An 18,864-nucleotide genomic window follows, 5' to 3' on the forward strand; every position below is an offset into this window, starting at 1 on the left:
GGCATTCCTTCTTTATTGGAATATAAAGGTAGGCGTCCCTTAAATCCAGGGTTGCCATAAAAACTTCTTTCTGCAGAAGATTTTTTACCGAGTAAATAGACTCCATCCGAAACTTCTTGTAATGGATGGAGAGGTTTAGGGGTCGTAGGTTCATGATTAGTCTGAACCTGCCTGAGGGTTTTTTGACTACAAAGATATGAGAGTAAAAACCCTCCCCCTGTTCGTGAATAGGAACCGGTGTCAATACCTCTTGATCCACCATGTCCCCTATTAGTAGAGGTAAGGCCTTGGCCTTTTCTGAGTGACTGGGTAACTTTGTCACTAGGAATTTGGACGGTGGTTCGCTGTGGAATTCCAGAGCATAACCTCTCCTGATGATGTTGAGGACAAATTCGTTTGAGGTTACTTTTTTCCACTGGGGAAGAAAGTTCCCTAGTCTCCCCCCCACCGGGACCTTGATGTCACTGTGGCTTGGGGTCTGGACCGGGGCGATTAAAAAGAATGCTCCCTCTCCCCCTGCCTTTTTGGCCTGCCCAATGTTTTTTGGGTTTGAAATCTTTCCCAGTTTTCTCAGGTTCCTTGGGGGAACGAAAAAACTTTTTCTGAAAGAAATTTTTCTTTTTAGGGGGAAAGGACTTTTTCTTATCCGCAGTCCTTTCTAAAGCTGTATCCAATTCTGGACCAAAAATAAGGTCTCCAGTGAATGGAACACTGCATAGCCTGGTTTTGGATGCTGTATCTCCAGCCCAGGTTTTTAACCACAGGGATCTTCTTGCTGACACAGAGAGAGCTGCAGATTTTGCTGAAAATTTTACTGCATCTGTAGCTGCATCCGAGATAAAGCCAGTTGCTTTAAACAGCATAGGGAAGGTCTTAAGAAGATCTTCCCTAGGGGTACCAGCCTTGAGATGTTCTTCCAGCTGAGCTAGCCAGAACTCCAAATTTTTTGCTACACAAGAAGTAGCCATTGCAGGTTTTAAACCTGCCATAGAGGCATCCCAGGCCCTCTTTAGGACAACGTCAGTCTTCCTGTCCATTGGATCCTTCAAATTCCCCATATCCTCGAAGGCCAGATCCGACTGCTTTGATACTTTGGATAGGGGGGCATCCAGCTTGGGAACCTTGTTCCAACCTGCCTCTGGGTTCTCGTCAAATGGGAACCTCCTTTTAAGGGAATTTGGAAAAAAATATGTATCTGGCTCCGCCCACTCGTTATGGACCAGCTCAGAGAGCACCTCATGAATGGGGAATACTCTGGCTTTTTTCCTCCCTAGGGCAGCATACATGGCGTCATGTCTAGACAACTGAGATTCTTCTTCCTCAATATCTAGTGTACCATAAATGGCACCCAACAATTCATCTACCTCTTCGACAGATAATTTGTATTTTGACACTCTGTTAGCTGCGACCTGACTTTCCTCCTGATCTGAATCTGCATCGGAGGTTTCAGGTCTAGCTAACTCGGGGCTATGCTCCCTTTCCCTACGGGGCTCCCCTGAGCTAGGCATAGTGGGGCTTGGAGAAGGGGAAACAGTATTAGAGCTACTGGTGGCAGCAACCGTGCTAACATTAGCAATTAAATCTCTAAGAGATTGAAAGGTAGATGCGATTTCTTCCTTAAATGACCCCAGAAACCTGACTACAGGAGAGTCCGCTTCAGATTTAAACAATTTTGCTATGCATTGTTTACACAGATTTTTATCATAACCAGATGATAACTTGAGAAAAGGAGGGGTTAAAACTGCGCCATAGCACCCAGACTCATGAATTATAAAGTCAATTGGAAAAATCAGGGTTTGGAAAAAAAGAAAGTCTATAAAATTTTCCAGGGATTCCACGATACTGATGTATGGGATAGTGGATCCCACCCAGATGATCCACAATTATTCGTATGTAACTTGGTTACCAGAGTCATGAGCTGCTTACCAGATCATAGACTTAAATCAGCGGTCGACTGTGACCCAGCCACGGCCTTTGAGGAAAGCAGGGGGGGGGGGGAAGCCCACTTCCTAGATGTGTCAATCTCTCCCCTGAGACACAGAGCTGTAAGTGACGGTCCATCGTGATAAACAGCACTCAAAGTGTGAAATCCCACCACCGGTAATAGGAGCAGCTTACCAGAACTTCAATCATAAACCACAGTCGGCTGTGACCCAGCCGCGGCCTTTGGGGAGATCCCACTCCCTAGATGGAAGCACCACTTGCACCCTCGATATTATAGAATGATGTCACCGCACAAAAAAGGGAAACAGCAGACATAGCATAATTCCGTGGGATAGGGTATTTAATAAAACCATAAAACAATAAAAGGTTTACTCACATTTGGAGAAAAACACAAGGAGCATTTAAATTTGCCGGCCGGCATGTATCAGAGCAATGCCCGTATACCAAACGTGATGACGTCACCGCACGTCCTCCCAGACGCGTTTCGTCATTGGACGTTATCAATGGGATAGGGCGTTGCGGTGCGTCATCCCATTTATAGGCTCAGAACCCGCCCTGGGGTGTGAGCAACTATACAGCAGACGCCATCTTGGTCGTGGGCAAACATGCCCATACCAGACTAACCTCTAACTGAACCCACTTAGATGGATGAACAAATACGTGAGCGGTGTTACACTTAGTGAAAAGAAAACATAATTAAATCTAAATTAAAAAATATAGGTAGGCAGTTGGCTGCGATCGGGCACTCTCGCACCAAACTCCTAAACAGTGATAAGATCCAAATTACAAGCCCACGCTATGCGCCGTGGCAATACCTATATCTGCATATAGGAATACAGTGCCATCTAATGGTGGCTTCACGAAAGTGCACCAAAATTTCAAATGAACGAAAAAAACGAGTGAAAAGGAATTTCTTAAGGAAATCCTCATATGCATCAATCCAAAATGAAGCTCACAGGAGACCGATAGCTGCCGAACTCCGGGGCCACCGTGGAGAGATTATTAAAGTGTGTTGTGATATACAGTGTATATACCAATGAACAAGTATTAATGCGTGCCAAAAAATATCTCTTAAGTGAATAAAAAATTCCTTTGGAAAGGATTAGACTACAAGATTAATGGAACACCTATAGTCCTCCTAATCAAATGCGTGACATTGTGAAAATATGCATAACAATATATTAATATTATGCTTTATAAAAGTGAATGCAAAAAAGCATGTGTCAAAAATGGACATGTACAGATAAATGACCTTAAAATAGAAAAAAGAAAAAAGTGTTTAGAAAATGACATCCGAAAAAAGGAAAATAAACTCCAGGTATTAAAAAGGGGAAGATCGAAAAGGGAAGGGAATACTGGTTGATGGGGGGTGTGACACCACCTCCCAAAAACAACTAAAGAGTTTCAACCAGATCAATATTCCTAATTAATAAAAAATATGAAAAACCCTGTATTGAGAAATAGTACTTTTAGCTCTGTACTAGTCCCATGAAAATATAGACAGGCGTCTGCTGGGGGTCTCACACACCCCACCGTAGGTTTAACAACTTAAACAGTGTACATTCGACTATATACATAGATCAATAAACAGACAGCAATTGGACAGTAAACAACACCTGGGAAAGCCTAAAGGGAATTCAAACTAAGCGTTGTTAATGAAAGCATTAACGTCTGTCTCTATGTTCAGACCGTAGGGGGCGTATGTCTTAAGCCGGTATATCCAGCTCATTTCCATCTTTGAGATGGACCTGACCAGATGGCTCCCCCTCCAATGGGGTTTGTATTTGTCTATTCCTAGGAATAATGTATTCGCTGGGTTTTTATCATGTTTAAGCAGGTAATGCTTCGAAACAGAATGGTTTCTAAATCCACTTAAGATGTTGGTTATGTGCTCGTTAAGCCGGATTTGGAGACTCCGCTTAGTACGGCCCACATATTGTAGGCCGCAAGGGCACTGCAATAAGTAGACGACCCCCGTGGAGGCACAAGTTATACATGGTTTAATGGTGTGCTCCTGACCTGTAGCCGTAGAGTTAAAGGTGGTGGTACGTCTCTGTGAGCAGGAATTGAGAGTGCAGACTCTACACTTCCTGCATTTATAATAGCCCGTAAGTTGTTCAAAAAATCCCATGCCTCCGGTAGGGGGATTAAGGACATTGGGGGCTAATTGGGACCTTAGTGATTGGGCCCCTCTAAAGATAACTCTAGGTTTAGCTGGAAGAACTTCCTTTAGTACATTGTCATTGAGCGCCAAATGCCAATGTTTGCTAATGAGTTGTTTAATATTTTGATGTTGGACTGAAAAGTTTGTAATAAAAGGCACGTCCTTAGGGAAACCGTCCCCTTGTACACTAACCTTATCAGTCAAGAGGTTAGCTCTATTCATGTTCAAAACCCCTTCTCTGGCCTCCAGTAATGAATCCAGGGGGTAACCTTTCTCCAAGAATCTACTCGTCAGGAACTCAGCTTGATTTGTAAAGTCAGCAATGTGACTACAGTTTCGCCTAAGTCTGAGGTATTGACTCTTTGGTACTCCTGCTATCCAAGGTTTATAATGGCAGCTGTCGGTGGGTATAAATGCATTCCTATCTGTCTCTTTAAAATAGGTAGATGTTATAAACCCATCCCCCTCTATTCTAATAGATAGGTCAAGGTAATGTATTTCGGACTGGCTAGCCTCGAACTTGAGCAGTATGCCCCTATCATTCTGGTTAAGCGAAGCCATGAAGGACAGTAAGTCCTCATGCTCACCAGCCCATAGGAGGAGGATGTCATCAATATACCTAGCCCAAAGGGCAATCTGAGGTACATTATTACCTAAGATGACATCCTCCTCCCATTTGGCCATAAATAAGTTAGCCAGGCTGGGGGCATATTTGGCCCCCATGGCTACACCAGTATCCTGCCTGTAGAACTTCCCCTCGAACCAGAAATAATTCGAGGCCGCAGCGAATTTTAACAGGGACATAATGAAATGGACCTGTTTCTCCTGTAGGCCCGAATCGCGTTCCAGATAGTACTGTACCGCCTCAAACCCCAAATGATGTGGAATGATGGTATACAGGGATGTCACATCAATCGTGACCATCCACAAGTCTCTAGTTGGAACGAGATTGGAGAGCCGGTTAATAATGTGTTTTGAATCCCTTATATAGGATGATAACTTAGTACCACAATTTGGGCATTTTTTACGGCCAGACTCCCTAGAGGGTTCTTTAACCTGTAAAGAAAGAGAAAAAACACACTAAAAAATTCTATCCTCACTGAGGGAGACACCCGTGCTGCTACCACCACCAGCATAGTTTCCCCTGGGATGTGACCCCCCATGGAGCAGTACCCAGCCACCACAATATGTCTAGCAATTCCCCTTAAGACATGCCCGGCAGCCTACCTGGGGAATGCTGGTGCCTGCGTCCTCCGGAGTGAACAGGGACTGCGCCTCCATGGTCGTACCCTCCTCTGATCCCGCCGCTCGTCCGGTATGGCTGGATGCAGGCTGGGATTGCAGGACCAGTCTGGGCTTCCTCTTCTCCCCCCACGCCTCGTGGAGACCCGGAAACGGAAGGTCTCGGCGCTCAGTTATGACGCGATTCCGCCGGAAATGACGCACGGCGTCTCCGGCCCAGCAGAACGGCGCGAATTTTGAATCCGGCGTTAGGGGGGAACCGCGTCATTCTGCCACCGGCCTGCATCGGCACCGGGAAGAGGAGAGAGAACGGGCCTGCTCCAAAAGGCTGGACGGTACCCGTGCCCATCACCAAGAGGTGAGACTTCACGGGGCGTACAGAAAAGACCCAGTCCCCTGTACGTCCCATTTTTCCCTGCAGGAGAGCCCCTGAGAGATGAAGCCAATAGGTTTCCTTTAAGGTAACATGTTCCTCCGACGGAGGAAACACAAAGACTGACCAGGGATCAGAGGGACCGCCTTTTGAACTGCTGGTAATGTGTTTCCTGGGTCGATGGGAGGAGACTCCATCTCTCAAGGGCTGTCCTGGAAGACGACTAGGGAAAACTGTTTTCATTGTGTTTGTCTTTTGCTTAAACTGTGCAATACAGTAGACTGTTGGCTTCCCAGCCAGTAGTCCTGTGGTAGGTTGCGTTTCTTTCCCTCAAGGAATGTACAAAATACATTTGCATATTAATACAGAGGAGTCGGAGTCGGGGAGTCGGAGTCGGAAGTACATAAAACTGAGGAGTCGGAGTCGGAACATTTATCTACCGACTCCACAGCCCTGGATATATTAGTATAAAATAGTGAGTTTTATAACTTTAAACTGATTCATAATAAAAGACAGCCATGGACAGTCTTAGGCTTTTTGATAACAATACAAAATGGCACATACAATTAGCTTCATAGCTTTTACATCTTGTTTACATCTTTGTTTATTTATATTGTAACATGGCCGTTTACACACTGTAGGAGCTACAGTTTTCAAATAACTGTACATGTTTTTGTATAAGCTCTAGGCATTGAACATATACTACAACTAATAATAATAATAGCTGTCATATGGTAAAAGTCACATCCTGATTTTTGAGGAAAAATACATCTACACCAACAACTGTAATATCACTGAACTATAATGATGTTAAAATGTTTGAAAGTCAAACATTTAGCTTCAGGGTTAGTCAGTTTATTAAAAGACGATGAAGTGCCATCTGCTGGCACAACATAAAAGTGAACATGAACTGGGACATCTAAATCGGATTCCGTTCAGCTGAGATGAGCAGGTACAATACTGACATCTGATGGTCACAGAGGAGATCAACATTTAAGAAAACAGAATTATAACTAAATAATTTTCCCTTAGTCCTTGCAGCAAAAGAATATAGTGTATAGGACTGTTTTTAGTGTAACAAATGAAGATAATATTTAGCGCTGTATTCATAAAACTTTTGTTGAATCCAAGCAGATTATCCATGTTCATGACCACATTGACCGTGTCTGCATGCATTCACTCTTGCTACTTGCGAACATTGATTCATTCTGTAGTGATCGCAGCGCAGTGCAAATTGTGGCTTATGCAAATGAAAGAGTCTGAGCTAGAATGGCTGCAAAATGTATATTACGACATTAAACAGCAGAAGGGTCCATATAGGGAATCATTGATAAAACCACAACTGGCCTTCTGCAAATAGCAAATGATAAAAACAACCACAATCATAAAGTAGAACGTTGGCTGTGTTATAACAACCTGTAAATATTACCAATACCTGGATTATTGCCACCTAAGAGAATCGCAAATTGTGTGTGAATGTAAATGTTCTAACAAACCTTTGATGAGGCTGGCCATCATATAATAGATTGTCATAAACATGCAAGTATCATCAGGCCTTTTAGGGGGGAAAAGCCACAAGTGCTTGGTAAAATGTGCACTGAATGTTTAAAGTGTTACATAACCCAGGACCCTGCATTCAGGATATCGTGTTTACCACAGTACACAGAAAAGGGAAATGCAATTATTTTAGTAAATCTAAACTTCTAAATACCTTTTTCTCATCAGCAGTAAATAGCAGTCTTGTGACTTTAATCAGTGTCCGACAGAGCACTGGTTAAAGCTTGTAAGAGGTGGGTTTCATTCTTCTCTGACTGTCCTATAAGGCTGCATGACCTCTGACCCTCTGGATAGTGCTGATTGCCACTGTGCACATCACATGCACACTCCCCAAAAAAAAACAACCTCTAGCAATACACATCACACTGAGCATGTGCAGAGTGCCTCCAAGGCTCTGCACTAGCAGCAGATGGATTGGGGACAGTAAAAGAAGTGGAGGATCAGAGAAGACAGGCTCAAACAGACTTTTTACACAATGCAGAGGATTGACCCCTTAAGTTCCACAGTGAGCTTTACTGCATATGCATAATGATTTTACTGTTGTGGGTTTAGGAACACTTTAACTATTGCTCAGAATATCACTGTTCTAAGCAATAACTAGGGGTGCATCGAATGGGTTTTTCGGTGCCGAAACCGATAACGAAAATGAAAAATACACTAGGCCAAAAACCGAAACCGATACGGAAAACGACCGATACAGAAACTTTAAAGAATATATATATTTTTATACAGGAGATGGTCAAAGACTGGTGACATGGTACATGAGATGGTCAGAGATTGGGGACAAGGTACAGGAGATGGTCAGAGACTGGGGACATGGTACAGGAGATGGTCAGAGACTGCAGACATGATACAAGAGATCAATGCAGTCTCACCAGTGCCTGTCAGATGCAGCCAGCCTGTGTCCCCAGTGCAGCCAGCCTGTGTCCCCAGTGCAGCCAGCCTGTGCAGGGGAAGAGAGGGAAGAGAGAGGAGAGCCGCCGCCGCCACCTGGTTGATTAGAGTGCTGGGAACATAACAGCTTTCATTTCAATAGCTGTGTGTTCTCCGCCGCACGCCGTCACATACAGCCCCTCCCCCTTGTCCGGGGAACTTTGATAGACAGATCACCCATCCCAGGACTGGACGGGTGATCTGTCTATCAAAGTGCCCGGACAAAGAGGAGGGGCTGTATGTGACATGTGACAGCACGCGGCGGGAAACACAGCTATTGAAATGAAAGCCGTTATGTTCTCGGCGCTCTAATCAACCAGGTGGCGCGGGTGGCTTTCCTCTCTCTGCTGCGCTATATGGCACCCCCGTAATGGGCGGCACCAGGGGCGGAGCCCTGCCCCCACCCAGGCCCTGTCCCATTTTCGGCTCCATTATCTGTCCTTTTTTCTCTTTCTCTTTCCGAAATGTTGGTGCATCTTTAGCAATAACTGTGTAATAATAAATCCCTGATCACTTCATCAGTGGTTTTTCATATGGCAGGCCTGGAGATGTAAGAAGGCCTCCCAATTTACAAATGGTCATCTACTCTCCTATGTCTGGAGGCACCTTTACTTGATTAAGAAAAGTAAAGGTACTTGGTTCTGCACTCTAAACACAAGAAATCTTTTATCAGCACGACAATGAGTAATTCAGGAATCTATTATTTACTGTCTATAGCTATTCATGTGTAATATATACTGGTATATATTATATAACAGGTTTAAGAAGATGCATGTTTATATAATTTTCAAAACAAAATCTTTGGTGATAAAAGGAACATACATAAAAAAAAAAATATGAGGGCTGCCATTGTAGATGTCTTTCTGAAAACAATAGCTATCTGGCTGCATTATTTTGCGATGAGGACATGGAACAAGCAAGCAGATCAGGAATAAAGTGTGAAGTCAGACTTTTCAAATAAGTATACTTGCTTCATGTCAGTAATATAGAAATTACTAAAGCCACTGGACCAGTAAGACAGCTTGGAAGCTATAATTTTTTTAGAAGGAACTAGGTTTATTTTAAAGGGCCCTGTCAAGGTAGTTGTTACCTGGCAAACCTGAGACCCTCAATCAGTGCTGGAGGCTGCCAATACCCGACTTCTAGATAAAGTGCTAGATTTTGGGGCAATTAAACCTGTGCAATACCAAGTGCAATTGCATGTCTATGCTTGTACTAGCAGAGCTTCCTGGAGTCATACAAAGAAAACCTTAGGTGCGATAGCAACAGACATCACAACAATTTACCTCCAGTTGGCTTCTTGCAGAAATGGATTCTTGCTCACTCTCAGTCTGCTTAAACTTAAACAGTCGTCCAACCAGAGTAATACTGTCTGAAGCTCTTAAAATATAAATAAATGTGTAAATGCTTGAACAAGTAAAAAAAAAAAAAAAAAATCATTAAATCATTGCCAAATTTACCTGATAAACAATTGTTACTAAGGTCCACTTGTTCCAAAGAGATAAAGGAATTAAATGTTGCAAGATGTGTCAAGCTGTAAAATCATAACAGGAATATGAATGTATTACCTATCCCCTGTTCAAAATCTAATATTTTGTTTTAAAACCCCAGTAGGTGCAATCAAATTAGTAACATTACGTCCATGTTCACAATGATACAGAACTTGTTTCAAGCAGATCTGCACAGTGCAGCTTCAACTTCAAGAATAAATGGTTGTATAGTCATGAGAGGGAAATGTGATCACAGACTTGGTGAGCACAGATATGAAAAACAGGAATTTTGACATACCTATAAATTCTATATCTTGATGAACAGTACACGAATCAGGAGTAGATTCTAAGACCAGGGGTTATATGCCGCTACCTTCAGGTCATAGGACACTGGCAAGACTTTGCTCGAAACTCCCTAACCCCAAGTGTACCCATATAACTACAATCCACTCCAGTGTGGCTCCAGTTTTTAAAGCATGCAGTACATATATAACAGAAAAGAGGGGAGGGACCCGTGTCCTGTAATGTACTCCAAAATATGGAATTTACAGGTATGCGACTTGAAGGAATCTGCCAACAGGACTGAGGAAAATTCCTACATTTTCATAGAGATGCAACAGAATGTGTGTATATAATATATATATATATATATATATATATATATATATATATATATATATATATATATATATATATATATATATATATATATATATATATATATATATATACACACACACACACACACACACACATACATACATACATACATACATACATACATACATACATACACACACACACACACAGTGCCTTGAAAAAGTATTCCTACCCCTTGTAATTGTCCGCATTTGTCATGTTACAAGCAAAAACATAAATGTATATAATTGGGATTTTATATGATAGACCAACACAAAGTGGAACATAATTGTGAAGTGAAATGAAAACGATAATTGTTTTGTTTTTTTTACAAAAAAATATGTGAAAAGTGTGGCGTGCATTTCTATTCAGCCCCCCTAAATCAATACTTTGTAGAACCACCTTTCACTGCAATTACAACTTCAAGTCTTTATGGGTATGTCTCTACCAGACTTAAATCCAATTGAACATCTCTGGAGAGATCTGAAAATGGATGTGCACCGACGCTCCTCATCCAACCGGACAAAGGTGTGCCAAGCTTGTAGCATCATACTCAAAAAGACTTGAGGCTGTAATTGGTGCCAAAGGTGCTTCAACAAAGTTCTGAGCAAAGGCTGTGAATTTTTATTCTTAAAGGGGTTGTAAAGGTAAATGTTTTTTCACCTTAATGCATCACGGGAGCGCGCTCGCAAAAGCTATCCACCACGCAAGCTCGCTCCCATGAAGGTAAAAAGCTTTTGCGAGGAGGAGCCGAGACAGCCGCCGAGGGACCCCACAAGACAGGGTTAGGGGACACTCTGTGCAAAACGAGCTGCACAGTGGAGGTAAGTATAACATGTTTGTTATTTTAAAAAAAAAAGTTTGCCTTTAGTGACCCTTTAATACATTTTAAGATTTCAAACAAACATCATTCATGTTATCATTATGGGGTATTGTTTGCAAAATGAATAAAAAAAACGCATTAGTGTGAATCGAGCCTAAGACCCTGCTCTGGAATCAGGGAACTACCAAAAGCCAGTGATGTAATTCCTCAAGCCCTGCAGCAGGTTTCTCAATATACTGTATGTCACGTGTACTCCTGCTCCCGAGCATCTGTAAATAGCCAAGTGAGGGCCTTCCCATATGGGGTACTCAAGAAATTAATGCAGACTAAATAGTTTCAGCGTGGTTAGGTATAAAGGAATTGCAATAACCCAGGTGCTAACTGAGCTCTAATGGCTGTGTCTCTGAAGCATCAAGCAACATATGAGAAATTAAGCAATCAGCTTGCATCATCGGCAGAAATGGTGGCCGGGGGTGCACAGTTAAGAGTATAATGTGCACTAGAGGAAGTTATGCTAGTGAGGCCTAGAAGAAAGGATGACTGATTTGGAAATCAGGTAAACATTATAATAATGTTAACTATAGGGCCACGATAACAAGGCAATAATATTCAATATCATTCAGGGTATAAACACTTAAGTGTCAATTTCCCAAAAAGAACTGTGCCTCCAAGCAGCTCGTGTTCAGGGTCCAGGCTTCGTCCATCACCGATGGACATACCCCCCCATTAGAGGTATTCAAGGTCTGGGTGCAATAGGAATGGACTATGGCTCTGAAACTGTATAGCACTCTGCTACTAACTCACTCTTTTTACCAAGCACCAAGGTAATTCCTGAATGCAAGATCCAGTGTCTGATACAAACATTACAGCTCAGCCTCACTGTTCCCAAAATGTACATTGAGATAAACGATCTATAACCTGATAGTGACCAATAAGGTGGTAAGCAGTCAGCTCTTGATAGATGTTTCTTTTAAAAAATGAAGGTAAAAGTGGAATAAAATATATTCTCAAAAAGGTAAAGGGGTCCATAACCTAAGGACATTAGCAAAAAACTGAGGCCTCACAGAAAAGGCCAGATAATATGGTTAAACTGGGAGGCAGCTTCCAGCAAACAGTATGCCAGTGTCCAATCACCTGAAGGTAACAGGTTATAACCCCATGGTCTGAGAATCAATTTATGTGTCCTGTACTGTACGCTTAAGATATACTGGTATATATTTTGGTATATTTTTAATTTTGCAAACGTCTATCCTAGCTGTTTTCTGCAAGTTAAAAAAGTCCAGCGAGGTCAGGATTTCCCTTTAAGTCCAATGTCAAGTTATTATCTGATGTAATAAAGCAGGTTTGACATTTTATTCCAAATTGTTATTCTCAAATACCATTTAATAACTACCTGTTTTTTGAAACTGAAATAATTTGCAACAAAGGTAGCCAATATGATGACATCTCTCCCAGTGTTGTGAGGTTGTTTTCATCTAAATACAGTTCTCTGAGGAGCACATGATTATCCAATTTGGGAATCTGCAAAAACAAAATCAGCTTGGTAAATTAATTGATTTACAGTGTATAATGCCTTGCACACACAATCGGAATTTCCAGTGAAAAAAAACAGATGACTTTGTGTGTGGGACCCATCGGACTTTTTTCCATCAGTGTTTAGAAATAGAACATGTTTTTTTTTTCCCGATGGAAAAAAAAAACGATAGGAAATTTCTATGGTCTGTGTGGAACTCCAACGGAGAAAAAACCCACGCATGCTCAGAATCAAGTCGACGCATGCTCGGAAGCATTGAACTTCATTTTTCTCGGCTCGTCGTAGTGTTTTACGTCACCGCGTTTTGGACGCTTGTAATTTGGTCTGACAGTGTATATGAAAGACAGCTTGAACGAAATTCCGACAGAAAATTCCATTGGATTTTATGCCATCGGAAATTCTGATCATTTGGGGCTTAAGAGGTCATCTATAAGGCCTCATGAACACGGCTGCATTAGTTATCCTATGTGTTAATGCACACATGGAAGTTTTTAGCAGTTTATCAGCAGGGGAGTTTGTGGGCTGTAGTCTGAACGCCCTAAAATCGCATTCAAGAGCAGTTCTTCTGACCACAAAAAAACGCTGAATGCTTATAACCTCCATAAAAGCTCTTAAACGCACCAAAACTCTAGGCACATTTAGCACTTTAACGTTTATTTCAATGGCCAGAATAAACTAAAATTCTGACCAATGAAATAAATAAACTCCCAAACTCTGTTAAACTCTAAAAAACTCTTTTGAAATGCAGCCTAGGTGAGTTTATGACGCTGATTTTCTCCTCTCAGGATAAACAGTGTTTACAAGAAACCAGTGTGCATGAGGCTAAAGTGTTAAGGTACATTCACACGGGCGTCAGCCATCGAGAGTCAGATTCTTGATAGCAGAGATAAATGCTACATGCACATAGTGTGTGTGAACAGCAGTGGTTGTCAGATGTGTTCTTCCCACAAGGTAATGGCCAATACAACCACTGTTTACATAACTGCTTAACTAATAAGCAGTTGTATGCAAAAACAGCCTCTTACCAACTCTGGGCCAGATTCTCGTAGGAACGCGTAACTTTGTGCGGGCGTAACGTATCTGATTTACGTTACGCCTCCACGGGCAAGTGCAGTATTCTCAAAGCACTTGCTCCGTAAGTTGCGACGGCGTAGCGTAAATCGTCCGGCGTAAGCCCGCCTAATTCAAATGTGGGACAGGGGGGCGTGTTTTATGTTAATGTTCTGTGACCCGACGTGATTGACGTTTTTCACGAATGGCGCATGCGCCGTCTGTGGAAATCTCCCAGTGTGCATTGCTCCTAATACGCCGCAAGGACGTATTGGTTTTGACGTGAACGTAAATTACGTCCAGCCCCATTCACGGACGAGTTACCCAAACGACGCAAAATTTTCAAATTTCGTTGCGGGAACGACGGCCATACCTAACATTGGTACGCCGCACTTATGCCACCATATACAAGGGGTAACTTTACGCTGGGAAAAGCCTAACGTAAACGGTGTAACTGTACTGCGTCGGCCGGGCGTACGTTCGTGAATTCGCGTATCTAGCTGATTTACATATTTCGCTGCGTAAATCAGCGTACACGCCCCTAGCGGCCAGCATAAATATGCAGTTACGATCCGACGGCGTAAGAGACTTACGCCTGTCGTATCTAAGGGAAATCTATGCGTAACTGATTCTAAGAATCAGGCGCATAGATACGACGGCGCAACTCAGAGATACGACGGCGTATCTGGAGATATGCCGTCGTATCTCTTTTGAGAATCTGGCCCTCTAAATGCAGGCAGTGTGAGGCCATTTCTGCTGAGTTTCTGCGGAAAATCACTGACAGTTCTTCAGCCAAACACTTCATACATAAAGGCTTCTCTAAAAGTGATCACAAGCAATCTTCTCCCTTAGATACTATATGTCAACAAATACACAACACTGTAATCTGTCTTCATTGAATGCCTTTTAGATATCTCATGAGCATGACTCTAATTAACACCTCATTTATATATTTATAATTACTCTGCTACTCTCTACCATGCAGACCGTAGCTAATTAGATAATTAAAATATTCACAGCAGCACAGTATATTTTTCAAGTCTACTGTTCTGTCAAGGAGCAGTTTGTGGATTACATTAACAAACTATGTAGAAGAAAAGGTATTGTTTATGCAGCTACACATGGACTTAAATTACTATATGACTTCCTCCAAAGAGGAAGTACATAGCAACACCCAGCAGTCTAGGGCAGTGGTCCCCAACCTTTTTGGCACCAGGGATCGGTTTCATGGCAGCCAATTTTCCTAGGGAGCGGGGGGGACCACTGGCGGAGGATGGTTGTTGTGGTGGACAGGCCAGGGAATAGGATAGCCACAAAGTCTGTCCTCAGCCCCCTTCACACCACAACCCCCATTTTTACAGCACAGTCCACCTTTATATCACTGTCCACAATCCCCCTTTGCATCACAGTTCCTGCTTTACATCACAGATTACAGTGAAGCCCCACAGTGTCCTTAGTTTCCCTTCACATTACAGCCCACCTTTACATTACAGTGCCTCTTTAAAGTGCTGTCCTCCTTTACAATAATGTGACTGTTCTGTAAAGGGGACTGCACCATAAAGGGGTCACAGTGATATAAAGGGGACTGCACTGTAATGTAAAGGGGGCTGTGATGTAAAGGGGGCACTATAACAGTGCCCCTTTACAGTGCAGTCCTCTTTATATTACAGTGCCTCCGTTACATCACAGCCCCCTTTATTTTACAGTCCCATTTAAATCACAGTGCCCCCCGTTACATCACAGCCCCACTTTACATTAGAGTACCCTTGCAGTCTGAACCCTCTCCTCCTTTCCCCTCTAACATCAATCTCTGCCTTCCCTGCTCAGGTCTTCTACCTGCAGGGCAGAGGCTGTTAACAGTCCATGTGTCCTCTCCCAGTTCATCCGCCCACCAGCCAGGCCGACTAGGTCATCCTATCAGCAGGGCAGGGGGCGAGAGGAGCTGTACAATTTTGATTTGCAACTCCTCTTGCCCTCTACCCTGCTGATAGGATGACATTGTCGGCCGGGCGGGCGGAGGAGCCAGGAGAGGACACACAGGCATGGCCGCACAGCAGGAGGTGAGCGGCGATTGCGGTTTGTGATAGCCCTGTGCAGCACCGGTCAGCAACAGTCTTGTCTATATTCCTATCGCACACTTTATGAAAAACAAGGCTCATCAATAGTGGGTGCTGTAACGATTATCAGTTGGATCCTGAAAACATCAAGCAAGTGTACATATTCGCCAGCACACCAAGGATCTACAATCATCGTCCAAAGGGTTTTATTGCAGAGAGATCACACCACTGAGACAAGTGCAACATTTTGGAGTCATGCAGCACCCCTTTGTCAGACATGACAAACTCTCTGCAATAAAAAAAAAACGGCGATTGTAGATCCTTGGTGTGCTGGCAAATATGTACATTTACTGGTCAGCAACAGGCCAGACTGCAGGTTGGGGACCTCTGGTCTAGGGTACAGGGCAGCCCATGTGTGATTGTTGTGTAGCGTATTGTCTGTTCATTGATGAGTAATAAGATGTATGAAATGATGATTCACAGAAGTTGATTTACACAAAAAAATAATCAAAGTTGGAAGACAGTAGATGGGTAGTTAGCACTCTGTGTCATGCCAACAGTAAAGCATCCTGAGACCATTCATGTGTGGGGTTGCTTTTCAGCCAAGAGTGGGCTCACTTACAATTCTGCCCAAGAACACAGCCATGAAAAAAAGCATCCTCTGAGAGTAACATCTCCCAACCATCCAAGAACAGTTTGTTGACGAACAATGCGTTTCCCAGGAGGATGGAGCACCTTGCCATAAGGCAAAAGTGATAACTAAGTGGGTTGGAGAACAAAACATCAAAAAATTGTGATCAATTCTCAAGAGGTGGGTGAAAAAAAAAAAAACGCACAAATTATGACAAATTCCAAGCATTGATTATGCAAGAATGGGCTGCCATTAGTCAGGATGTGGCACAGAAGCTGGTTGACAGCATGCCAGGGCAAATCGCAAAGGTCTTGAAAGAGAAGGGTCAACACTGCAAATATTGACTCTTTGCATAAACTTAATGTAATCATTAAAGCGGAGGTTCACACAAAAAGTGAACATCCACTTTTCGGAACCCTGCCCCCCTTCGGTGTCACATTTGGTACCTTTCAGGGGGAGGGGGTGCAGATACAGGTATTTGCACCCACTTCCGGGCACAGATAGCTGCAGAATCTGCGGTTATCTATGCCACTTCCCCCCTCCCCCCGCTTTGTTCTGGGAAAAACACAGTTCCTAGAACACAGCAGGGACCAGAGACTCGCGCATGCGCAGTAGGGAACCAGGCAGTGAAGCTGCAACGCTTCACTTCCTGATTCCCTCACCGAGGATTGCGGCGGGGGCAGCCGAGAGTTTTCGGCTGCCGACATCGCGGGCACCCTGGAAAGGCAAGTGTCCATTAACCGCTTAACGACCGCCGCATGTACTTATACGTCGGCAAGATGGCACGGACAGGCAGAACGACGTGCCCGCACGTTGCTGCCTTTCCGCGGGTCGGGGGACGGTCAGGACCCCCCCCGATACATGCGGCGGTCGGTAAGCCTCAGGGAGTGATCCGGGATGAGGGCGCGGCTATTCGTTTCTAGCCGCCCCCTCGCGATCGCTCCCCGGAGCTGAAGAACGGGGAGAGCCGTATGTAAACACGGCTTCCCCGTGCTTCACTGTGGCGGCTGCATCGATCGTGTGATCCCTTTTATAGGGAGACACGATCTATGACGTCAGACCTACAGCCACACCCCCCTACAGTTGTAAACACACACTAGGTGAAACATAACTCCTTCAGCGCTCCCTGTGGTTAACTCCCAAACTGCAACTGTCATTTTCACAATAAACAATGCACGTTAAATGCATTTTTTGCTGTGAAAAGGACAATGGTCCCAAAAATGTGTCAAAATTGTCCGAAGTGTCCGCCATAATGTCGCAGTCAAGAAAAAAAACGCCGATCGCCACCATTAGTAGTAAAAAATAATATAAAAAAAAATAATACTATCCCCTATTTTGTAAATGCTCTAAATTTTGCGCAAACCAATCGATAAACGCTTATTGCGATTTTTTTTACCAAAAATAGGTAGAAGAATACGTATCGGCCTAAACTGAGGAAAAAAAATGTATATATGTTTTTGGGGGATATTTATTATAGCAAAAAGTAAAAAATATTGCATTTTTTTCAAAATTGTCGCTCTATTTTTGTTTATAGCGCAAGAAATAAAAACAGCAGAGGTGATCAAATACCACCAAAAGAAAGCTCTATTTGTGGGGAAAAAAAGGACGTCAATTTTGTTTGGGAGCCACGTCGCACGACGCAATTCTCTGTTAAAGCGACACAGTGCCGAATCGCACAACCAGCCTGTCCGGCATTTTTTGACTGATCAGTGCTGCGGACAACACTGATCCCTGCCATCAGAACACAATAGCACAGCAAAATGGATTCTCCCATCCACATCGAGTGTGTGGATGGGGGAATCGGGTCTTTTTTTTTTTCAAACTGCCAGTTGAGCAAAAAAAATAAAAAAAAATAAATCATAAATGTAAGGCCAACTTAAGCATGAAACATTTGGCACCCTCCAGCAAAATCTCTTTTTATAGATAATTTTCTTTATTTACTGGTCCTAACCTGGTTTAGAATGTTGTGGCAAAGTTTACGAAAGTTTGAGATGACTGTGTTTCTACTGTTGATGGGTGAAAATGCATGGCTAACAAATACAGCGGGGAAAATAAATATTTGATCCCCTGCAGATTCTGTAAGTTTGCCCACTTACAAAGAAATTACGTGTCTATAATTTTTATCATAGGTGTATTTTAAATGAACATCAAAATATCAACCAAAAATCCAGAAAAAACACATGATACAAATGCTATAAATGGAGATGCAGTTCAGTGAGTAAAATAAGTATTTGATCCCCAAGCAAAACATGACTTAGTACTTGGTGGAGAAACCCTTGCTGGCAAGCACAGGGGTAAAATGTTTCTTGTAGTTGTTCTCAAAACACTAAAAAGCATATTGGGGATAAATTGCCATTCTGTAAATGCCCAATCACCTGTAGGGTATTTGCCAACTAACCGATCGCACATACAAGAAAACTCAGATAC

General features: G+C 43.0%; 1 protein-coding gene across 2 annotated transcripts in view; it reads right to left on the reverse strand.

Moving 5' to 3' along the window:
* LRRIQ1 (leucine rich repeats and IQ motif containing 1) overlaps positions 1–18,864 on the reverse strand; it is a 264,195-nt gene that overhangs the window by 174,584 nt on the left and 70,747 nt on the right. For both annotated transcript variants that reach the window (XM_040344178.1, XM_040344179.1), the window contains exons 11-13: positions 12,559–12,686; positions 9,674–9,747; positions 9,500–9,593 (exon numbers count right to left, since the gene is read on the reverse strand). In XM_040344178.1, coding sequence (XP_040200112.1) covers positions 9,500–9,593; positions 9,674–9,747; positions 12,559–12,686 — 296 coding nt within the window. The remainder of the gene's footprint in view (positions 1–9,499; positions 9,594–9,673; positions 9,748–12,558; positions 12,687–18,864) is intronic.

This window comes from Rana temporaria, chromosome 3, assembly GCF_905171775.1.
Source record: "Rana temporaria chromosome 3, aRanTem1.1, whole genome shotgun sequence".
In the NCBI taxonomy this organism is placed as follows: domain Eukaryota; kingdom Metazoa; phylum Chordata; class Amphibia; order Anura; family Ranidae; genus Rana; species Rana temporaria.